The sequence below is a fragment of the Eptesicus fuscus genome, chromosome 19, assembly GCF_027574615.1.
Source record: "Eptesicus fuscus isolate TK198812 chromosome 19, DD_ASM_mEF_20220401, whole genome shotgun sequence".
NCBI lineage: Eukaryota > Metazoa > Chordata > Mammalia > Chiroptera > Vespertilionidae > Eptesicus > Eptesicus fuscus.
Genome location: NC_072491.1, coordinates 11,675,085 through 11,697,705, shown reverse-complemented (window position 1 = coordinate 11,697,705; position 22,621 = coordinate 11,675,085). Strand labels below are relative to the sequence as shown.

General features: G+C 39.7%; 1 protein-coding gene across 5 annotated transcripts in view; it reads left to right on the top strand.

The window, feature by feature from the left end:
• Nucleotides 1–22,621, top strand: part of STK3 (serine/threonine kinase 3) — a 228,832-nt gene that overhangs the window by 20,137 nt on the left and 186,074 nt on the right. For 4 of the 5 annotated variants that reach the window (XM_054708205.1, XM_008148510.3, XM_028156032.2 and 1 more), the window contains exons 2-4: nt 3,366–3,446; nt 6,631–6,759; nt 15,987–16,101. In XM_054708205.1, the coding sequence (XP_054564180.1) occupies nt 3,366–3,446; nt 6,631–6,759; nt 15,987–16,101 (325 nt within the window). The remainder of the gene's footprint in view (nt 1–3,365; nt 3,447–6,630; nt 6,760–15,986; nt 16,102–22,621) is intronic. The other variant, XM_054708206.1, reaches the window with a different exon arrangement.

The following is a 22,621-nucleotide window of genomic DNA, read 5'->3' as shown; positions in this document are numbered from 1 at the left end:
TCTGCTCTGACACCAGGCCTTTCAGAAGCCTCTACCAAGCCGGAGGCTTCTGAAAGGCCTGGTGCACCAGCGGACAGGCACCCAGTCCCCCCCCCCCCCCCCCCCCATCGAAAGCAAAAGCATGGGAGCTGGATGCCTTTCCTCTCAGGCACCAGGCCTTTCAGAAGCCTCCACCCAGCTCCCCGCAATCAAAAGCAAAAGGGTGGGAGCTGGGTGCCTGTCCCCTCAGGCACCAGGCCTTTCAGAAGCCTCCGCCACGCTGGAGGCTTCTGAAAGGCCTGGTGCATCAGTGGACAGGCACCAGCTCCCCCGCGATCGAAAGCGAAAGCGTGTAGGGGACCCTACACATGCATGATTCAATCATGCACTGGGCCTTTAGTATATTCATAATTGCTTTTTATAAGAAACAGTCGACCCTTAACACAGGTTTGATTGTGTAAATCCACTTATATGCAAATTTTTTTTCATTCTGTGTATAAGTGCACTTGTGCATTTCAAACCCTTGTTGTTCAAGGGTCAATATATCTTTAATAAGAAGTTGGGAATCTGCATATGTGGAGGTCTGACTTGTTATTTGCAGATTTTCAACTGTGTGGTGTTTGGTGATTCTAAACCTCACATTATCCAAGGTTGAACTATTTTTCTGTTAATTCCACCATTTCTGTGTCTTTTTTAATTGACTAATGTTTCTCCTCTTTATGAGTCACTAGAGGCCTGGTGCACAGAATTCGTGCACGGATAGGGTCCCTAGGCCTGACTGGTGATCAGGGCCGATCTGTGAGGTGACTGGTGGGGTGATTGGGGGGCTACCGCTGGCACCACCTTGGCCAGCCTGGTGCCACCTGCTCGCCGGCCCCACCCCCTACCACCGCCATTGGTCGCCTCCCTCTGCCGGGTGACCAGCAGGGCGATTGGTGGGGCCCCCACTGGCACCCACCTTGGCTGGCCTGGGGCCTGCAGGCTGGGGGAAGCTCCTGCATTGAGCGTCTGCCCCCTAGTGGTCAGTGCACATCATAGAGACTGGTTGTTCCACCATTTGGTTGATTTGCAGCTAGGCGGGTCCGGCCTCGCCTCCCTGGGGCGGCGCTGTTCCCAGGGACCCCCGGGAGCGGCTAGGCGGGTCTGGCCTTGCCTCCTCGGGGCGGCGATGTTCCCAGGGACCCCCGGGGAGGCTAGGCAGGCCAATGCCCCTCCTGGGGCCTGCGATGAACCCGGACCCCTCCTGTGCCGTCTGGCGCTGCCCACCCCACCGCCTTCCCGGCCAATGGACTGGTACCTTGTGGGCGGTGTCTGGCGCTGCCCACAGGGCCTCCTCTGCCCCCGATGAACCTGTACCCCCGGAAGCAGGCCATGGTGCTGCCCGCCCTGCCTTCGTATGCAAATTAACCACCATCTTTGGTGGGTTAATTTGCATACTCACTCTGATTGGCTGTGGGCATAGCAAAGGTACGGTCAATTTACATATTTGTCTATTATTAGATAAGCTAGGCTCAATGTTTTGAGGCTTGTTTTTAAGCTCCTTTTGGGAGAATCAAGAGTAGCCTCTATATTTTGGTAATACTGTCTCATTTCTAAAATATGACTATTCTGATATTGCTTTTGAGTGACCCTTGTATTTGTAAAAGTTCTCTGAGCTTTTGTTGGTGGCAAGGATTCTCAGCCTTGTGTAATCTCCGGGAGGAGCTGTTGTAGAGTTCCCTGGTCATTGTTTTCCCTTAGGAAATTGATTTTGCTGAGCTTTGTAGAGTGTTTTTTGTAAGCAGGGCAGATTGACGTTAGTCAAGAAAACTCCTGGGTTGCTGGACCTCTTTCTCTGCATACCTCTCTTCTTGAAGGTATTCAGTAATACAAATTTCCTTTTCCTTGCCACTCCAGAACCCCATCTCTTGTTTCTTCAACTTAGCAAAGATGCTGGGCTCCATTTGGATTCCTTTTTCCCTGTGCTTCAGTCTGTCCAAACTTCTCGATCCTAAAGCCTTGATGATAATGAGGCTGATCTCTTCCCCTTTTCACAGGGATCTCAGTTCTGAAATGCCTTATATCTAATGTCTGAAAATAGTTGTTTCCTATATTTGTTGAGTTTTCTGGTTGTTTACAACAGACAGATAATTCTGGATCCGGTAACATTTTTTTTGTGTGTTCAGAGTGGAAATTCTGTAATTGGCACTTCTGAATTTTTTGTTTGAATTTTCAAAAGCTTTAAACATGGCCAAGTACTACCTTCTTGTCATACATGACCTCATTTCTTAAATATTGATGTTTTTCTAGGAGCTGTTTTCTCCCTGACCCTGATTTCTTTTTAGACATTTTCTTGATGATTTTATCCCTTCTCATGTCTTCAGGCCTCATCTGTGTTCTGGTGGTACAAAAAATGATATTTTCAACTCAGATCTCTTTTGGGATTCAAATATACTCTTGCTTACTGGAAATCTACATTTGGAAGAGTTGACTTAAACATATACTATTTCCCCTCCAAACTGTTTTCTACTGGTGTTCTTAGCTTAAATGACATTTAACCAAAGGCTTAAGAGATGTCTCAACTCCTCTCTTTCCCTCATCATCCTATATTTAACACAAACCACTACCTGTTGATTATGCCTCTTTAATATCTTGAATAGTTTATCTTCTATCCATTCTTACTATTAAGATTATATTCTGTGCATCCGTATATGGATTAAGCTTCTAGCTAATTTCCCTTTTCTACTGTTGCTCACTGCATGTCCTTCCTCTGCATTACATATAGTAGGTATTGTAGTGATTTTATTAATTACATACACATTATTACATATATATTATGACATGATTATACTTATATATACTTATTTATTAATATATATACTTTTGTATTTGTGTGTGTATATGTGGGAATTTATCCTATAGAATACTAATACATATGTGAGTTGACTTATGCATAAGCTTATTTATTACAGTGTTGTTTATAATAGCAAAAAGGAACCTGGGTGTTCATAAATAAGGAATTGGTGAGTAAGAGATGCTATATCTTTGCAATAAAGTAGGATGTAGATGTAGGGGAAAAAGAATGAGGATGCATTCTACGTACTTTTTAGAGATCTTTAACATGAGTTACTTGTTGTTAAGTGAAAACAGCAAGGTGCCCAACAGTATGTATAAAAAAGAATGTGTGTAAAAATGCTGTGTTGAAAATGGGGAGAAATAAAAACATATATTCATTTTGTATAAAAGTTTCACAAGAAGCTAAGTAAAAGTGGGTTGGAAGGAGACTACTTACTATATACATTTTTATATTTGAATTTTGAACCATTTGAATGTATTGCCTCTTTAAAATAAAATTTAAAATTTTATTAAAGGTCTTAAATATTTTCTTTTTGTCTTTTTGTCACCAGTAAGCTGAAAAAGCTGAGTGAAGACAGTTTGACTAAGCAGCCTGAAGAAGTTTTTGATGTATTAGAGAAACTTGGGGAAGGGTAAGTATAAAATATATGAAAATACCATTTACTTTTGTATATGTGTGTGTGTTTGCATAGCCTCTTGACCTCACAGTTTCATTTATAAACAATTATAAAGATGCTATATAATATAAATTTTTCTATTTGCTTGAGTAGAATAGTAATAGTATGGAAGGAACATACCTCAACATAATAAAGGCCATATATGACAAGCCCACAGTTAACATCCTATCAGTGAAAAGCTGAAAGATTTCTTCTAAGATTAGGAATAAGACATGTATGGCCACTCTGGCTACTTTCATTCAACATAGTACTGGAAGTCCTAGCCAGAGCAGTTAGTCAAGAAAAAATAAATAGAAAGCATCCAGATCAGAAAGGAAGAAGTAAAATTGTCTCTGTTCACAGATGACATAATACTAAATAGAGATTCCACAAAAAAACTTTTAGAATTAATGAATGAATTTAGTAAAGTTGCAGAATATAAATTAATATACAAAAAAGTTGCATTTTTATAACTATCAGAAAGAGAAATTAAGAAAACAATACAATTTACAATTGCATCAAAAAGAATAAAATACCTAGAAATTAATTTAATTGAGATGGTGAAAAATCTACACACTGGAAACATTGATGAAAAAAATTTAAGAAGACACAAATAAATGGAAAAATATTCTGTGCTCATTGATTGAGAAAATTAATATGTTAAAATGTCCATTCTATGCAAAGCAATCTACAGATTCAGTACAATCTATCAATATTCCAATAGCATTTTTCACAGAAATAGAACAAAGAATTCTAAAATTTATATGGAACTGTAAAAGATGACTAAAAGTCAAAGCAATCTTGGGAAAAAAGAACAGAGTTGGAGGCATCTTGTGCTTTGATTTCAGATTATATTATAAAGCTATAGTAATCAAAACAGTATGTCATTGGTGTAAGAACAGACACATAGAATAGAAAGCCCAGAAATAAGCCCAGGTATGTATAGTCAGTTTATGACAGCGGAGCCAAGAATATACAACCAGGAAAGGATAGTCTCTTTAATAAATGATGTTTAGAAAACCAGAGAGCTACATGGAAAAGACTGATACTGGACCCCTATTTTGTACCATACACAAAAATTAACTTAAAATGGATTAAAGAGTTGAATGTAAGATCTGAAACCATAAAACTCCCAGAAGAAAAGAGAAATAAGTAAATAAGCTTCTTGACATCTGTCTTGGCAATGAACTTTTGGATTTGCTAGCAAAATACAAAGATAACAAGAGGAAAAATAAACAATATTCTAAGCAGCTCTGCATAGCAAAGGAAACAATCAATAAAATGAAAAGTCAACTTGTGGAATGGGAGAAAATATTTGTAAGTCATATATCTGAGAAGGGGTTAATATCCAAACGACATAAAGATCTCATGCAACTCAATAGGAAAAACCAAACATTCCAGTTAAAAAATGGGCAGAGAATCTGAATAGACACTTCTCCAAAGAGGACATATGGAAGGCCAATACATATATGGAAAGATGTTCAACATCACTAATTGTCAGAAAAATGCAAATGAAAACCATAGTGAGGTATCACCTCACATATGTCAGAATAGCTACCATCAATAAATCCATAAATGACAAGTGTTGGCCAGGATGTGGAGAAAAGGGAACCCTTGTGCACTGTTGGTGGAATGCAGATTGGTGCAGCCACTATTGAAAAGAGAATGGAGTTTCCTCAAAAGATTAAAAATGGGCTTGTCTTACTACCCATTGATTCCACTATCGGGGATTTATATGAGGAAACCCAAAACACTAATTCAAAAGAATACATATACCCCTATGATCATTGCAGTGTTATTTACAGTAGCCAAGATTTGGAAGCAGCCCAAGTGCCCATTAGTAGATGAGTGGATAAAAAAGCTGTGGTTCATTTGTACAATGGAATACTACTTGGCCATAATAAAAAGGAAATCTTGCCTTTTGCTACAGCATGGAGGGATCTGGAAATTATGCTAAGTGAAATAAACCCGTCAGAGAAAGACAAATATCATATGATTTTACTTATACGTGGAATTTAATGAACAAAATAAACTGATGAACAAAATAAACAGAAACAGACTCATAGATAAAGAGAACAGCCTGACAGCTGTGAGTGGTCTTCCTCTTGTGGAGATGATAGTGAAAGGAGCATTTGAGGATGCTTTGGATCTCTGATTTAGGAGGGAATATGTTCCCTGCTTCTCTAACTTTGGTATCATGTAGTCCCCAACTGAGGGGTTCAGTTGTCCTTAAGCAGTCTGAACAGGCATGGAACTTTATTATTTTGGGGATAATTTTGCTTTAGGTGAGATTAGCCTTTGTTCCTAACTTGAGACTTTGGCGGTTTTTATTCTGTATTTCATTCTTTTTCTTTTTAAAAATAGTTTAATGATTTTTAGAGAGAGAGGAGGGAGAGGAATAGAGATAAACATCGATGTGAAAGTGCAATATTGACTGGCTGTTTTCTGCACTCCTTCTACCTTAAACATAGAGCCCGCAACCCTGGCATGTGCCCTTGCCTGGGAATCAAACCAGCAACCTTTTGGTACAAAGGACAACACCCAACCAACTGAGCCACACTGGCCAGGGCTATATTTCATTTTTTTTTTTTTGGTTTTGTTTTGTTAATTTTCACCTGAGGATATTTTTTCCATTGCTTTTCTGAGAGAGTGGGAGGAAGGGAAGGAGAGGGAGAGAGAGAGTGAGAGAGAGAGAAACATTGATGTAAGACACATCGACTGGTTGCCTCCCGCATGCACCCCGATGAGGGGTGGGGAGCAAACCCGCAACCCACTTATGTGCCCTTGGCTGGGAATCAAACCCACGACCCGTTGATGCATGGGCCAACACTCTAACCACTTAGCAACACAGGCCAGGGCTATTTATTATTTTAATTTCCATTTTTATCTTCTTAATGCTGCATTTGTTTGAGTTGATAAGCTGTAAGTATTTCATTCATAAGAAAAACAATAAATCTTTATATATTAACGATGATTTTAAGAGATTTTTAAGTCAATAATTGAAGCATTAAAGCTAAAGTGTAATTAACTTTTTTGTTTGATTTGTCATTATTAAATTGTGCTTTAAATTAGGAAAGACTACGTTCACAAACTGTAGACTTTTTCTCTAATAGTTATGATGTTTGAAAGGAAAACAAATAAATGCCTTGGTTTCTTTTAGGTCTTATGGAAGTGTATTTAAAGCAATACATAAGGAATCTGGTCAGGTTGTGGCAATTAAACAAGTACCTGTTGAGTCAGATCTTCAGGAAATAATCAAAGAAATTTCCATAATGCAGCAATGTGACAGGTATGAAGAGCTTTAATTTGTTTGTTTTCCTTCATTTTGATGAGTTTTGCTAATAATGTATAATAAAACCGAGGCCCGGTGCATGACAATTGTGCACTTGGGGGTGTGTGTCCCTCAGCCCGGCCTGTGCCCTCACACAGTCCAGGAGCCCTTGGGAAATGTCCGACTGATGGCTTAGGCCCGCTCCCCATGGGGAATGAGCCTAAGCTATCAGTCAGACATCCTTAGTGCTGTCACGGAGGCGGAAGAGGCTTCCACCACCGCCAATGCGCTCGCCAGCTGTGAGCCCGGCTTTTGGCTGAGTGGTGCTCCCCATGTGGGAGCACACTGACCACCAGGGGGCAGCTCCTGTGTTGAGCGTCTGCTCCCTGGTGGTCAGTGCGCATCATAGCAACCGGTCATTCTGCTGTTCAGTTGATTTGCATATTAGCTTTTTATTATATAGGATGTGTTATTTGGTCATCTGTTTAGTTTTCTGACTTCCCATTGGAAGTGAGACTAAAATCCTTGTCTTTAGGACTTACAGCTCTTAAGCAGAAATGATGATATAAAGCAACAGGTGGTGGTAGAAAATACTCAGTTTTCCCATTTTCAGGGCGAATTTATGGGTGAAAATTATTTTTTTATGTTAAGGGGAGTAATTTAATAGTCTTTTTTATATTACTCTTTTAAAAACAGTCTTATGTAACTCTAATTCATTAAACGAACATTTGCTGAGCATCCCTAATGGGCCAGGTACTGTTCCAGGATCTAGGAATACCAAGAGAACTAAGACACTGTTTTTCTTTTTGAGGAGCTGGCTGGTAATCTAGTTGAGAAGACACATAGTTAAAATAAATAGCTATAATAAAGCTGAGTCACTATACCGACTGGTGTGGGAGGTGATGTGAGAACAAGGAGGCAGGGCACTTATCTTAGCCAGGAGTCCGAAGTCTGGAATGCTGAGGAAGAGTTAAACTGGTGAAGAAATGGAGGGATGTGAGAGAGTATAGAGGATTACAGGTAGGTGCTCACTGGTATATGCTCTTCTGACAAGGTTTAAATGACTGGAATGGAAAGTATGAGACTGAGATTTGTGTGACCTGAGTTTGTAAGTAAATGAGCTGATCATGAAGGGGCTTAGTACGCCTATTAAATAACCTGAGGATGCAGAGTGTATAAATGATGACTGTATTTAGCCTATAGTTACTTAATCAAAGTAATAAAATTTATTATTTTCCCTTTACAAAAGGTCTAGAGGTAGGGCTGGTATAGCAGCAACAGTGCATTAACTGTCTTAGGCTTCTTTTCTTAGGTTGTGCCATTCTCAGCACGTGGCCTTTGCTTTCATGTTTATTGTCTCATGGTTGTAAGAGGGCTGCTCCAGCTCCAGCCTTATGTCTGTAGACCAAGCAGGAGGGAGAAGGGAAGAAGCAGGAAAGGGCTTTCCCAGAACCCCCTCGCTAATGTTTTATTTATTAGAATTGGCACACAGTGACTTAGAACCAGTGACATAGGGGAGTCTAGACACATTGTCACCCCTGGTCAAAACAGGGCACTTATTAGTAAGAGATCTATGGAAAACTTTCTCTTCCAACAGTATATAAGATCCTTATAAGTTCTTTGGCTCATGAAGTGACTGAATAATGTTAGAGGAACGTTGTTCTTGGGTGTGTTTAATTTTGCTTTTCTTTATTGTGTGTTATATATTTAGATTATGTTACATATTTTCCATTAAGGCTGTGTATCAGGAAATTCAAGTGGTTATAGAAAAATAATATATTCCCCAGTCCTCAGTCCCCAGATCAAAAACTATAATGACAAAATTTCCCCAGAATTTCTATTTGGTACTGGATAAGAATGTGGTTCGTACAATTGGATGTAGAAAAGGAAAGATTGAACATAGCCTAATGCCAGGTCCATCAAGGGCTTAATACTTGGGTATTTTGCTAATTTTTTGAGGGGGGCACCTAAATATACATGATTAATTTCTAACACATCAAGTTTATCCTGACAAATTTTCAAAATACAGTAATAAAGTACATATTTAATAGATAATACAACATCTTTAGTAGCTGTGTACTTCTGTTTAAATGTGGAATGTATAGAAAATCTGTTGTGAATCAAGTATGCAGTTTATCAACTTGAAGAAAAACAGAAAACAAAAAAATAAGACCAAAAGCTCTTGAGGTATTTTGTTTTTAAACTTTCATGTCTGTGATGGGAAGCTGGAGAAAGTACGCTAACTTGAGACCCACAGATGACTTCTGAGAAAGACTTGGTGGCTTAGAAGCAGGAGGAGTTGGAGATTTCAGAAAGTTGTGGAGTAAATTAGTTACCCGAGGAACTAAGTCCTGAATTTGAGGGACGTTTGATGGGTGGAGATCAACGTTTTACTCCCTTTCCCAGTACTGAAGACTGAATTGACACGGTCTCAGGCTGTTCTTCCTTTCCCTGGAGAGAGCTGACTCAAGCTGGCTGAGTCACTGGAGCTGTGCAACATCTTGATTGGATACTTGGCTTCATTCTGGACCAGTTCCTGGAACTGATTGACTATGCTCTCAGCATCAGTCTTTGATCCAATAATGAACCAATTTGAATGATCATCTGTGGAAGAGTAGGATGGAGATATCTTGCAGTTCACCTTCTTTATCTTCTTTACATGGCTGAATTTTACCATAGTAAAGTGGATCACCAGGTGACTGCAAAATGGTCAGCTTTGTTTTCTGATACTGATCTCCAGATTCACATTTAAATACATAATCACCTTTTACATCATGGTCTGTCCAGACTGTTGGTTGTGAGTCATCCAATTTGATTTCCACTTTCGCATGTATGGCCAAATTACAGGGACTCCATTTTCACATATCTACACAATTTCCTGCTTTAGAAATTTTGAGGTCATAATGCTGATCTGCTTTTCTTGCTTTTTTCCCCTAAGAAATCAGGTTATTGTAGTTGAGGAGGAGGTGGACAATGAGACAGTTCTTGATGTCGTTTCAGAGAGGACCTGGAATACCTTTGAACACTGTTTCATAGGGCAGGTCTTCATCTTTTGCTTGTTATAGAGCAGTCTATTTGCAGTGCACTTTATGGTTATACAGGGACCAAGACACAGTGGTTCAGCTATAGTGGGGTTCAGTGGCCTCTCAAGCAAAAGTTTGTCTTCCTGGGTCCACTTATGGTTATCACTTGTTATTAAATGTACACCACAGATTAAAGTAAGCACTGTTGAATGTCAGAGAATGTGCCTATTTTGGTAACCTAGAGATTTCACATTACTGGACTGCCTGTAGTCACGTATTTCTGCTGTGACGCATCCACAATGAAGATACTAACATGAGATTTTTCTAGATTGACCAAGATAGGAGATAATTCTTCTGTATCCAAGTATTCTAGCAATTTCCCTTCTTCAAAGGCAGTCAAATAGTCTCAGATTCTGATCCATTTTCCCCCCTGAGCCAAAGAATATCCCTAATTTCCTCGGTATAGGTTGACCACTAAACATGATAATGTCTCTTGCATAACAAGCTTCTCTAAAGAGTTCACATTTCTTCTTAATTTCTGTTTAACTTCAGGCTTCTTTTCACATTCTTATTTTTTATTTATTGACTAGAGGCCTGGTGCATGAATTTGTGCGCAGGTGGGTTCTTGCTGGCCTGGTTGAGGGGAGGGGACATGGGAGGTTGCCTGGCTGGCCCCGCTCCCAATCAGGGTGGGGAGGCGGACTGAGGGGTGGGGCTGCAGGCAGTTGGCCGGTTGGCCCCACCCCCTGGTCGAACTCCCAATTGAACTCCCAGTTGAGGGAACAATGTACATATTAGCCTTTTATTATATAGGAGGATATTTTTAGAGAGAGAGGAACAGAGAGAGAGAGAGAAAGAGAAACACTAATTTGTTGTTTCACTTAATTACACATTCATTGGTTGATTCTTGTATGTGCCATGACCAGGGATAGAACCTGCAACCTTGGCATATTGGGATGATGCTCTAACCAACTGAGCTACCTAGTCAGGGCACATTCTTCAATATAAAGTTTTTTAAATACAGTTTTTTTAAATACAGGTATTTTCTTTTTCTTTTTTTAACGCCACTTCTTACTTAGTTATCACAAATACAGAAAATAAAAAAATATGCTTACTACAATCTCTTGCATGCATTGACTACCATAACCTTCTAAGTGGTCTACCTGTGTCCATGTTTGCTTTCCTACATTCTAGCTTTGAAACAGCAGAGAAATCTTTAAACTTCTTTGATCTTATCTTGCATGACTGATAAAGCCCAATCTCCTTTCCTTGGTTTTGAAGTCCTTCATTGTTCTACTCCAGCTTCCATCTGCAACTCCCTTGTGGTCTACCTGACTCTTCACTCACATTATTCTAGGCAAACTGGTTTTTGATTCCTGAAAATGACTTGCTCTTCTCTCCTCAGGGCTTTTACACAGACAGTTGGCTCCTGAATGCTTTTCATCTGGCTAACTTCTAGTCAACCTTTGAATCTTAGCTTCATTGTTATTCCATCGGGGAGGCCTAAATTAGATCTCTCCTGTTAATTTTTCTGTGATTGTTCATTTGTTCACTTACTGATTTTGTTTGTACATGTAAGAAGGGAGGCTCTGAGGAAGAATGTAGAGTAAGACAGATGATTGGCACCTATCTTCATAGTTTCTTTTCTTCTGGGGGAGGCAGATAAAATCAATGACGGAGTAATTACAAGACATTGTAAGTGCTTTAAAGTAAAAAAGAGTACTGATATGAAAGTTATCAGAGGATGACCAATAGTAGGCCACTATACACGTAAAACCTTAAGTATTTCTTTCTTTTCCAAACCTAATTTGTAATCCACAGCCACTCAATGAGGGAGGATATTTTATTGTTATAGCTCACCCATGTCTGCTTTTGAAGTTTCATGCCCTAGTTGGTTTGGCTCAGTGGATAGAGCCTCAGTCTGTGGACTGAAGGGTCCTGGGTTCGATTCTGATCAAGGGCACATGCCTGGGTTGCAGGCTTGATCCCCAGTAGGGAGCATGCAGGAGGCAGCCGATCAATGATTCTCTCTAATCATTGATGTTTCTGTCTCTCTCTCCCTCTCCCTTCCTCTGAAATCAATAACAATAACAATATATATATATGTGTATGTGTGTGTGTGTGTGTGTGTATGTGTGTATGTATATATATATATATATATATATATATATATATATATATATATATCCTACCTAATAAAAGAGTAATATGCAAATTGACCATACCTCTTGATACACCCTCAGGCCACACCCACAAGCCAATCAGGAGCGAATATGCAAATAAACCCAACCAAGATGGATTCAGCCACGGAGAGCAGGAAGGAGGCTTGGGTTTCCCCGGCAATGAAGGAAGCCAAGCTTTCCGCCTGCCCTTGCCGGCCCAGGCCTCCACTCAATGCTACAAAGTTTCAATGATAGAAGATAAATAAATCCCAACAAAAATGACAGCAGCCACAGAGCTGGAAAGAGCAGGAGGCTTGAGTTGCCCCCAGAGATGGAGGAAGCCAAGCTTTCTGCACACCCTGGCCAGCCCAGGCCTCCTCCGCTCAAGGCTACAAAGTTTTCAATTATAGAAGATAAATAAATCCCAGATACCAGGGCCTCCACTTGGGTCACTGGGGGGGCGTGGCCAGCCTGCAAACCATCACAGGCTCCTCGCCCAGGCCACCCCACGCCCCAAGGGAACCCCCACCCTGATCCGGGACACCCTTCAGGGCAAACCAGCTGGCCCCCACCCGTGCAGCAGGCCTCTATTCTCTATCTAATAAAAGAATAATATGCAAATTGACTATCACTCCAAAACACAAGATGGCTGCCCCCATGTGGACACAAGATGGCCAGCAGGGAAGGGCAGTTGAGAGGGACCAGGCCTGCAAAGGAGGGCATTTGGGGGTGATCAAGCCTGCAGAGGAGGGAAGTTGGGGGCGACCGGGCCTGCAGGGAAGGGCAGTTGTGGGGGGGACCCAGACCTGCACGGGAGGGCAGTTAGGGGCAAACTAACTGGGAGTGGTTAGGGGGTGATTAGGCTGGCAGGCAGAAGCGGTTAGGGGCAATCAGGAAGGCAGGCAGGCGAGCAGTTGGGAGCCAGCAGTCCTGGATTGTGAGAGGGATGTCTGACTACCTGTTTAGGCCCGAGATTGGGCCTAAACGGGCAGTGGGACATCCCTCGAGGGGTCCCAGATTAGAGAGAGTACAGACTGGGCTGAGGGACACAGCCTGCCCCCCGTGCACAAATTTCGTGCACCGGGCCTCTAGTGTGTGTGTGTGTGTGTGTGTGTGTGTGTGTGTGTGTAAATATAATAAAAATAAAGTTTCTTCATATATTCCAAGTCAGGAACTACCATGGAATATGGATGTACTTCATTTTTTCATATGAACTAGGAATACTTTTGCTTACCTAAGTGTTGAATGCAAAATAAATTCTTAGCCAGTTTATCTCGTAACACCTTTTCTTTTCTTATCAGTTAGTAATTATATTTATATATATTTGTGGGTTTGCTTCTCTAATATCTGTGTATTTCATGTAGATGTGTGCTATATGAGAGTCAGGATTGTATCTGTTTGGTTCATCACTGCAAATTGAACATCTGGTCTAATTTCTGGCTTAATTAGAATGAATGAATGAATGTTGAGTAAATGATAGAAATTATATTTGGATGTGAGTCTTTAATGTGGCTATTGAATTCTATCTGCTTAAATAATTGTCTAGATTAAAATTATTGAGACCATGTTTTATGATATTGTGCTACAATGATGTTGAGCTTTGATCCATTTATGATTGTGTATCAGAATGGGCCACAAATTACTTTTTGAAGATAATTTTACCTTGCCCCAAAGGTTTTCTTTTGGCTCACACCTAAAGGGAGAGAGAGTTGCCTTTTCAGGTAGCTACCCACATTAGAATCACTAATTTTCCTAAGAGCTGCCACTTATACCCATAGAATTGCCAATTACTTAGTGTATACTGCAAAATAAAATACATATATATTTTCTGTAATTTGAAAAAAAATTTTAAATCCTCACCAAGGATATTTTTCCCATTGATTTTTAGAGAGAGTGTAAGAGAGAGGGAAAGACAGAGAGAAATATCAATGTGAGAGAAACACATCGATTGGTTGCCTTCTGCACGAACTCTAACCAGGGCCCTGTTCAGGGAGGAGCCTACAACCGAGGTACATGCCCTTGACTGGAATTGAACCTGGGACCCTTCTGTCCGCAGGCCGATGCTCTATCCACTGAGCCAAACTGGCTAGGGCCATATAAATTTTCTATGTGCTTTTCAGTGAATATAATTTTGAACTCATTGGTACTTAATACCTTTCAAAATTTTGAATGAGAAAATGAATATTTAAAGAGTTTTTTGAAGGATGTGCAATATGTGTTGTGAAGTTTGTGGGTCTATGTCAAAGGCACCTATAGAGCTTTTAAAAGACCTACTGAATTAGAACATGCAGGGTCTGGGTCAGGGTGGTTCTGATGCATAGCCAGGTATAAGAGCAGTACCCCCTGTAAAGGTTTCCACACAGGCACTCACACTCCATAGAAAAGTATGTAAGGAAGCTTTTTAGTGTTTCTCATAAGTTGAAGTTCTGGGTCTGTGTATTAGTTTCATTTGTTTATAAACAAGTACTTTTCTTAAATGGTTCAGTGAATACTTATGAACTCCTAATATGTACCTTCTAGTCCCAAGATCTAGCAAAGTTGAGTATGAAAAATTTACAAATTTAAGATGTGGGATGGGGACTAATGAGAGATGTAGGTAGAGAGGTAGACTTTGAAAGGTTTTTATGTGATACGAAGCAGTTAAGACTTTTTCCTTTTGGAGCTTTTTCTTTCTTGGGAGAGAATATGATCAGCTTATTTTACTTTTGATTTAAAGGAAGGTTACCTTGTCAACTCTGTGGGGGCAGAAAACTATGACAAGGAGATCTGTTGGGAAGGAATTCTGTGCAAGAGGTAAAGAGGAGCAATGGGGATGAAGTGGAATTAAATTTTAGCGCTTCAGCTACCGGTATTAGTCTAAGCCTTTTAAGCGCTAACCAATCTGCTCTACCTTGACTTCAGGACAGCTGAAGTTATAAAGACTCTGCTGAGAAGTCGTCCCAGACTTCTTTTGGTGGACTCTTTATGTAGTCTTTTCTCCTACTTTCCATTTTTATTGTTGTTTTGGCTTATTTAATTCCTGTGTCTTATTTATCTTACACTGATGACACTTTTCATGATAGCTGCTACTACAAAGAAATATCTGTTGAACAATTTGTCCCCTAAACATACCATTCTTAATTTTTTCCTTTCTATTTATGTGCCTTTGCTCATGGCCTTTCCCTTTTCTGGAATGTTCTTATGTCTCTTTTCTACCCACATTTTGAAGTTTACCCTTTTTTTCATAAGTCAGCTCCCTTCTTTTCTACAGAGTTTTCTCTGATGGCTCCTGCATGGCCACATCCTCTTTGAGCTCTTAGAGCATTTTAGCTCTGTACTATTTAGTTTATGCCACCTCGTATTTTTCATCTTTTGTATGTGAATATGGATAGTGTGCCTCTTTGAGTTCTGCAAGGTATTTTACACATCAGTGTATATAGCATACCCTTAATAAATTTAATGGTGGTCATTTTTCTTTTTGTTAAGTCTTCCTAAAACAACTTGGCTATAAACACAGTTTATTCTGCTCTGAAAGACATAAAACCTTAGTTCAGAAATACTTTAAATTGTTAAAAATTTTAATTATCTGAATTTAAAGCAAAAAAAAACAACAAAACATTTTTTTTTCCTCCAGAATTTTCAAAGGCCACAATGAAAGAGAATTAAAAATTTTTTTCGTCCCATTGAAATATAGTCTTTTAAAGTTGAGTGTTAATATTTTATTTGAAAAATCCTTTAGAGGATTTGTATTTAAAATGCTTTAGTTAAAGAAAAATATCTTCATTGGTTCCTTATGTTAAATAGTAGTTTTTTTTACCAAAACAAGCCTTAGTTTCTTGGGAATCACTGAAAACATTTGGGCCTCCTCTGGTTTGTAATCCTCTTACATTTCATCCATCAATTAAAGACTAATTAAGATAGTTGGTGAGCTCTACATATAGACAAATCAGTGTATAATAGAACTTTAGTAATTAAGTTTACTTATGGGAGCATTATGAAATGTTGAAATACTTTGCTTTGGTATTAAGAAATCATTTTCTTTGGGAATTAACTAAGTTTAATTGTCTATATTTTTTTGTAGTCCCTATGTTGTAAAGTACTATGGCAGTTACTTTAAGAACACAGACCTCTGGATTGTTATGGAGTACTGTGGTGCTGGCTCTGTCTCGGACATAATTAGATTACGAAACAAGACAGTAAGTATTTTTAAATTGTTTTGTTAATCTCATTTCTAAAGATTCATATTTAGAATCTGAGTAGGTAATATTTTGTTACAAAGAAAATATTAGTGTGAAAAAAAGAAAAAGTTTTAGAGTGTAAAAGGATCTAGTTTAAGGCATGAGAACCAGCCACATACCTTTATGGCAAACTTAGGAGTCATATGATTGTGTAATTTATTTATTTGGATTAATGTTTGGTAAGTCACCAAGAACCTACTATGGTGCTCCTCTTTTTCATTTTGTATCATTGTGCACAACCTTTATTAACTTGAGTTCAATCAATTATGGCTAGAATTTTATTTAAAGTTCATAGTATTCATGGCATTTCTTTACTTCAGTTTTCTATGTTATAATCTATGACTGGTAAGCAGTTGGAAGTTTTTTATTTCTGAATTTTTAAAAATAATTGAAAAATAATTCTTGTCTTTATTTTTCCAAATAATATTGTCAGGATATTTGAAGGTGATAGAGTTAGACTATAGTGTTGTAATTTTGTGAATTTAGCTTAGTGAAAGATGTTGCTAATAATAACTTTTGATGGTTATATTTTAACCCTAAGTAGAAGTTATCTATTTACAAAATTGTTTACTTTCAGCCAGCAATATATCTAGTTTTCTTAGATAATTTATAAGGACAAGAGTGCCTTTTTTATTTGTAATGATTCAGAATAATCATCAGTGAAATAATTTGTAATTTTGTAGAACAGTAACCCAATTACTATATGACATTATTATATGTTGTCAGACATGTTTAGTAGAATACATTCAGAAAAATACTTAACTACTTGAGTCAATTTGTGGTTAACCAGAATCATTTTTAAAGTTTGATTGGGGATGAAAGTTGTAAGTTTATCCTACTAATATTTTTTCTGTTAGAGAAAATAAATAGGATTTCTTTTGAAGGAAGTGAAATAAGTTTAAATAATCTCTGTTTTGACAGAATGGATTAAGTGATTTGTGACATTCTAGTTATATATTTGAGAATTTCTGTGGTGCTTAACTAGCATTTATGTAAATCAGATAACTCTTGAGTGCAGAACAATGCTTTAAAGGAAAATAATTATACTTCAGTTAGAGATGTGGTTTAAAATCATTTTAGGGATAAACTCCATGCATTTGGTGTTTAAAATTATCAGGTAGAAATATGAAGTACAGGTGTGTGAAATGGAAAAATCTATTGTTTTGATTGTAAATATTAATGTTATCATTTTGAGTAGCTAGAAAGTATTTGATCCAAGTACTTAATTTCTTGTCAATAATTACACACTGTGAAGGTATACTGTAGTTGTATGAGATGAATATGGATGGGATCCTTATCCTTGGGAATCTCCTTCACCAGTTAGGAAAGGAAAGATGTTAGTTTATATGCATTGCTTTTTAGAAGACAGAAGCTACTGAACATGTTGCAGAGTCATATATTGGGAATAGTCTAATTGCTATTCTCATAGAACAGTGATCGTTGGGCCTGGGTGGTATGGAGGAATCTGACTGCCAGATGTGAAAAAGAACCCAGAGCTGCATGATATGAATCAGGAGCTGGAGGTATATTGTCACTGGGTGTTGCCTTAATAATAGCTCCTGTTAAATCTCAAGATTATTTGTATCCTACTTTTTCTTCATTTATGTATTAACTAAAAGGAGTACCATTGTTATGAAGGTGAGCAATATATAGATATGTATCATCCCATTTTAAAAAATGCCTTGACATTTGTAAACATTTTATCATTTCATAGGAATGTTCACTGGAGTGATAACCTTGATTGTCTGATTTCAGAGTCATGGTTGTTACTGATGGGCTGGTTTTCAGAAATGTGACCAGTGAAATAGTTGTCCTTGGTCTATTTAAAACTCACTCTGAGAGTTATTGTTTTCATGGTCACAGAACAATCAATCATTTCCTAAAAGTATGGGAACCTTTTTTTTTTTTTAAAGGTTTCTATGGTCTTTTGTTTTTATTGTATGTTTTGTTGTTTCTGTTAATTCTATATACATTTTTTAAAACTCGTTTTTAAAATATATATATGTTTTTATTGATTTCAGAGAGAGGAAAGGAAAAAGAGAGAGAGATGGAAACATCAGTGATGGGAGAGAATCCTCTATAAGCTGTCTCCTGCAAGCCCACGCCTTCTATTGGGCATCGAGCCAGCATCCGGTCCCGTGCCCTGACCAGGAATTGAACTGTGACCTCCTGGTTCCTGGGTCCATGCTTAACTACAAGGAAACACTGGCTGGGCCTTATATACATTTTAAATAGCATAAGGCATTCTCATTGTTTTATATTGTCAGTGTATGTATTTACTTAAAGTATTTATGCTTCTTATTGCTCTTTATTCTTTTCTGCATTTCTCAGTTGCTTGAAGAACAATGTCCTTTAGTGTTTCCTTATGTGTGGAGATGATGGTGATAAGATCTCAGATTTTTTAAATATAGAAATGTTATTTCACTTCACTTTTGAACAATATATTTGCTGAGTAAAGAATTCTAGGTTGGCACTTTCTTTTAGATTTTTTTTGTTTTATGAGGAATGACTTTAGGAAAACCACCCAAGTAACCTATTTTTTGCAGAATTATACTTCTCTTTGAAAGAAATCTCATTAGGGATGAAGTATTCTTGATCAATTACTAATTGATATTTTTTTAAAAAAATCTTTATTGCTTAAAGTATTACATATGTCTCCTTTTTCCCCTGTTGACCTCTCCCCAGCCACTCCCACTCCCCCAGCACTTGCCTCACTCCCCTAATGTCTGTGTCCATTGGTTAAGCTTATATGTGTGCATTCAGTCCTTTGGTTGATCTCTTAACCCCCACTCCCTCCACTGCCTTCCCTTTGAAGTTTGATGGTCTGTTCAGTGTTACTCTGTCTCTGGCTCTATTTTTGTTCATTGGTTTATGTTATTCATTATATTCCACAAAAGAGTGAGATCATGTGATATTTATCTTTCTTCGACTGGCTTATTTTGCTTAGCTCTCCATGTCCATCCATGCTGTTGCGAATGGCAAGAGTTCTTTCTTTTTTGCAGCAGCATAGTATCCCATTGTGTAGATGTACCTCAGTTTTTTAATCTGCTCATCTGCTGATGGGCACTTAGGCTGTTTCCAAATCTTAGCTATGGTAAATTGTGCTGCTATGAACATAGGGGTGCGTATATCCTTTCTAATTGGTGTTTCTGATTTCTTGGGATATATTCCTAGAAGTGGGATTACTGGGTCAAATGGAAGTTCCATTTTTAATATTTTGAGGAAACTCCATACTGTTTTCCACAGTGGCTGCACCAGTCTGCATTTCCACCTGCAGTGCATGAGGGTTCCTTTTTCTCCACATCCTTGCCAGCACTTGTCGTTTGTCGATTTGTTGATGGCAGCCATTCTGACAGGTGTGAGATGGTATCTCATGGTTGTTTTGATTTGCATCTCTCGGATGATTAGTAACTTTGAGCATGTTTTCATGTCTCATGGCCTTCTGTATGTCCACTTTTGAAAAGTGTCTGTTTAAGTCCTTTGCCCATTTTTTGATTAGATTGTTTATCTTCCTTTTGTTAAGATGTATGAGTTCCCTATAAATTTTGGAGATTAGGCCCTTATCGGATATGACATTGGCAAATATGTTCTCCCATGCAGTGGGCTTTCTTATTTTGTTGATTGTTTCTTTTGCTGTGCAGATTGATACCTATTTTTCATCAAATGTTTCCTTGAAGATTAAAGGCAAAGAAAACAAGCCAAATTTGATTACGTTGCATAGTTTTTAAAAAACATTGAAGTTTGAGGAATTTTAAGCTGGCTGCAGAGTAGGTGGAAGCTACACTCCCCTGCTCCTGGTACCAAACCAGATTTATAGCTAAATTATAGAGCAGTCAGCCCGAATAACCAGCTGAAGGCTAGCTGAACTGAAATATTATAACCAAGGATTTATAGAAGAAGCCTGGTAAGAAGGACTGAGATGTGAAAAGGGCTGGTCACTGCACCCATGTGTGGCAGCAGAGAAGCTGGAGGTATATTTCGGCTGCAAAATTCCCTTCCCCCAGGAGTGTGGGGTCTCAACTCCATGCAGGGATTCCCAACCCAGAGCAATGGAGATGGAAAGATGAGCCTTCATAGCATCTATTGTTACAGCACCAGCCTGGGGAGTGCACTGCCCCGTCCTCCAGCTATTGGCAACACCGCTCTGCTGTGCTCATGTCCTGCAGAGGGGTCTTTTGGCTGCACCCACCAGGGGCCTTTTGGGTATTCTTTTTCTGGAGAAGCTCTTGGTGGAAACTCAGGTAGTGATTGAGTGTGTAGCTCTGGAAATGGGTCCATTCTTCCCCACCTTGAGTGCACAGGTGGTGTGGCCACACCTACCTGTTGAATCACTGGGCCTGTCCTGCTACTCGGCCCACCCTGCTGAGTTCAGTTGGGCAGGGGGATTAGAGGACCATGCAGAGCTGGGACTTTCAGAGTATCTCCTGGGGAGGCTTTTGTCTGGGAATCAGACAGGCCAGTGCTGGGTTGTGTGGCTATATCACGGGGTGGAGCACTCCTATCTCGCCTGCAAGCTCAGCCCATGCTATTCTGGGAAGGGGAAGAAGTGCCTACCCGTCTCCTACAGGCTTGCGAGCAACACCCCAAATGGGAGACTGTTTAGATTGGCCTTCCCAAGGCCCAGTGGCTCCATCTGGCTGAGCTCAGTTCTGTGAAGGGAAGGGTGTGCTGTTCAGAGCTGGGACATCCAGAGTGTGTCTCCCTCAGGCTCTTGTCTGGGTCCAGGCCAAATGCTTGGCCCCCTCCTGTAGGCTGAGCCAGCACCACCTTCAGTGGGAGACTCTTATTTTTTAATCCTCACCCAAGGATATGTTTTTTATTGATTTTAGAGAGAGGAAGGGAAAGATAGAGAAACATCGATGTGAGAGAAAAACATTGATTGGTTGCCTCCCCTATGTGCTCTGACTGGGAATTGAACCCACAACCTTTTTAGTATACAGGACAACACTCCAACCAACTGAGTCATCTAGCCAGGGCCCAATGAGATACTTTTAAGATCTGTCCTCCTGAGCCGTGGTAGCTCAGCACTGTTGAACTTGCTCCTGCAGGAGATGGCTGACCGCACCCAACTTGAACCTGTGGCGTGCTCCTCCTAGGGGAGCTAGAGTTGGAGACAGTGGCAGAGATGAGTGGGTTGGCTCTGAAGTAGGGGCCACTTTCCCCTCATTAAATGCCTGACTGCAGCTCCAACATCCCACTAGCCCTGTCCTGACCCTCGTCCCCCTGTCCTACCCAGCTTCGGACCTAAGGAAGAGTCTGTGCATTGCAGTCAACCTGTGCCCACTCTACAGTCTTTCTTTGGAAGGCTCTAGAGCAGTGGTTCTCAACCTTTCTAATGCCGCGACCCTTTAATACAGTTCATGTTGTGGTGACCCCCAACCATAAAATTATTTTCGTTGCTACTTCATAATTGTAATTTTGCTACTGTTATGAATCATAATGTAAATATCTGTGTTTTCCAATGGTCTTAGGCTCTACAGCAGCGGTTCTCAACCTATGTGTCGCGACCCACAGGTTGAGAACCACTAGCAGGGTCGCCTAAGACCATTGGAAAACACAGATATTTACATTATGATTCATAACAGTAGCAAAATTACAATTATGAAGTAGCAACGAAAATAATTTTATGGTTGGGGGTCACCACAACATGAACTGTATTAAAGGGTCGCGGCATTAGAAAGGTTGAGAACCACTGCTCTAGAGGAAGACCAGGTCTCTAGGGGAAGTGGAGTAGCTAACATGTGGAGGTAGACCTTAGGGAACCTTAGACCTTTTATAGATCTGCCCCCAGCTCAAAGCTGGAAGAAGCTGACCATTGTACACAGATTGGCCCCTCCCATACACACTCAGTCCCAGTAGATGTAGCCACAAATGTGAATAGCGTGATACTTCAGACAGGTAGTTAAAGATGTTGGTTACACACAACGTCTGACATAAACCTGTACCTGAACCTCATGCAAGTGGACCCAGAACCAGTGGTGGGCTTTAGACCACACCAGAAGTTGACCCAACTAGCCACACAAGCAGGACACCCAAAAGGGGATTCCTGAAGGCACCAGACACTTCTGTGAACAACTTTGCCTTCGGGGGCAGTCCGAGCAGAGTGACTCAAACTAGGTGATTGAGATTTATCTTATAGTCAGCCAGCCAGAAAGGTTAACTCCACCTATGAAAGGGCCAAGAGCATTCAAGACACAACTACAACAGGAGGGTGCATATAATCCAGAAGAAACATTCCCGGCCGAGCTTAGGTGATCTGGAAGATTGTGACACTGGGCTCTAACAAGACACATACATCATAAAGCCATAATAATAATTTTGAGGGGTGGGGTGGGGGGGGCAATGGGGGGATATGGACACATATGTAATACCTTAATCAATAGAAAAAATAGAAAAGACACGAAAAAAATTTTGGGAGTCATAACAGATCTACTTAATATGCATGCAAAATGGGGAGAAAAAGAAATATGCCCCAAAT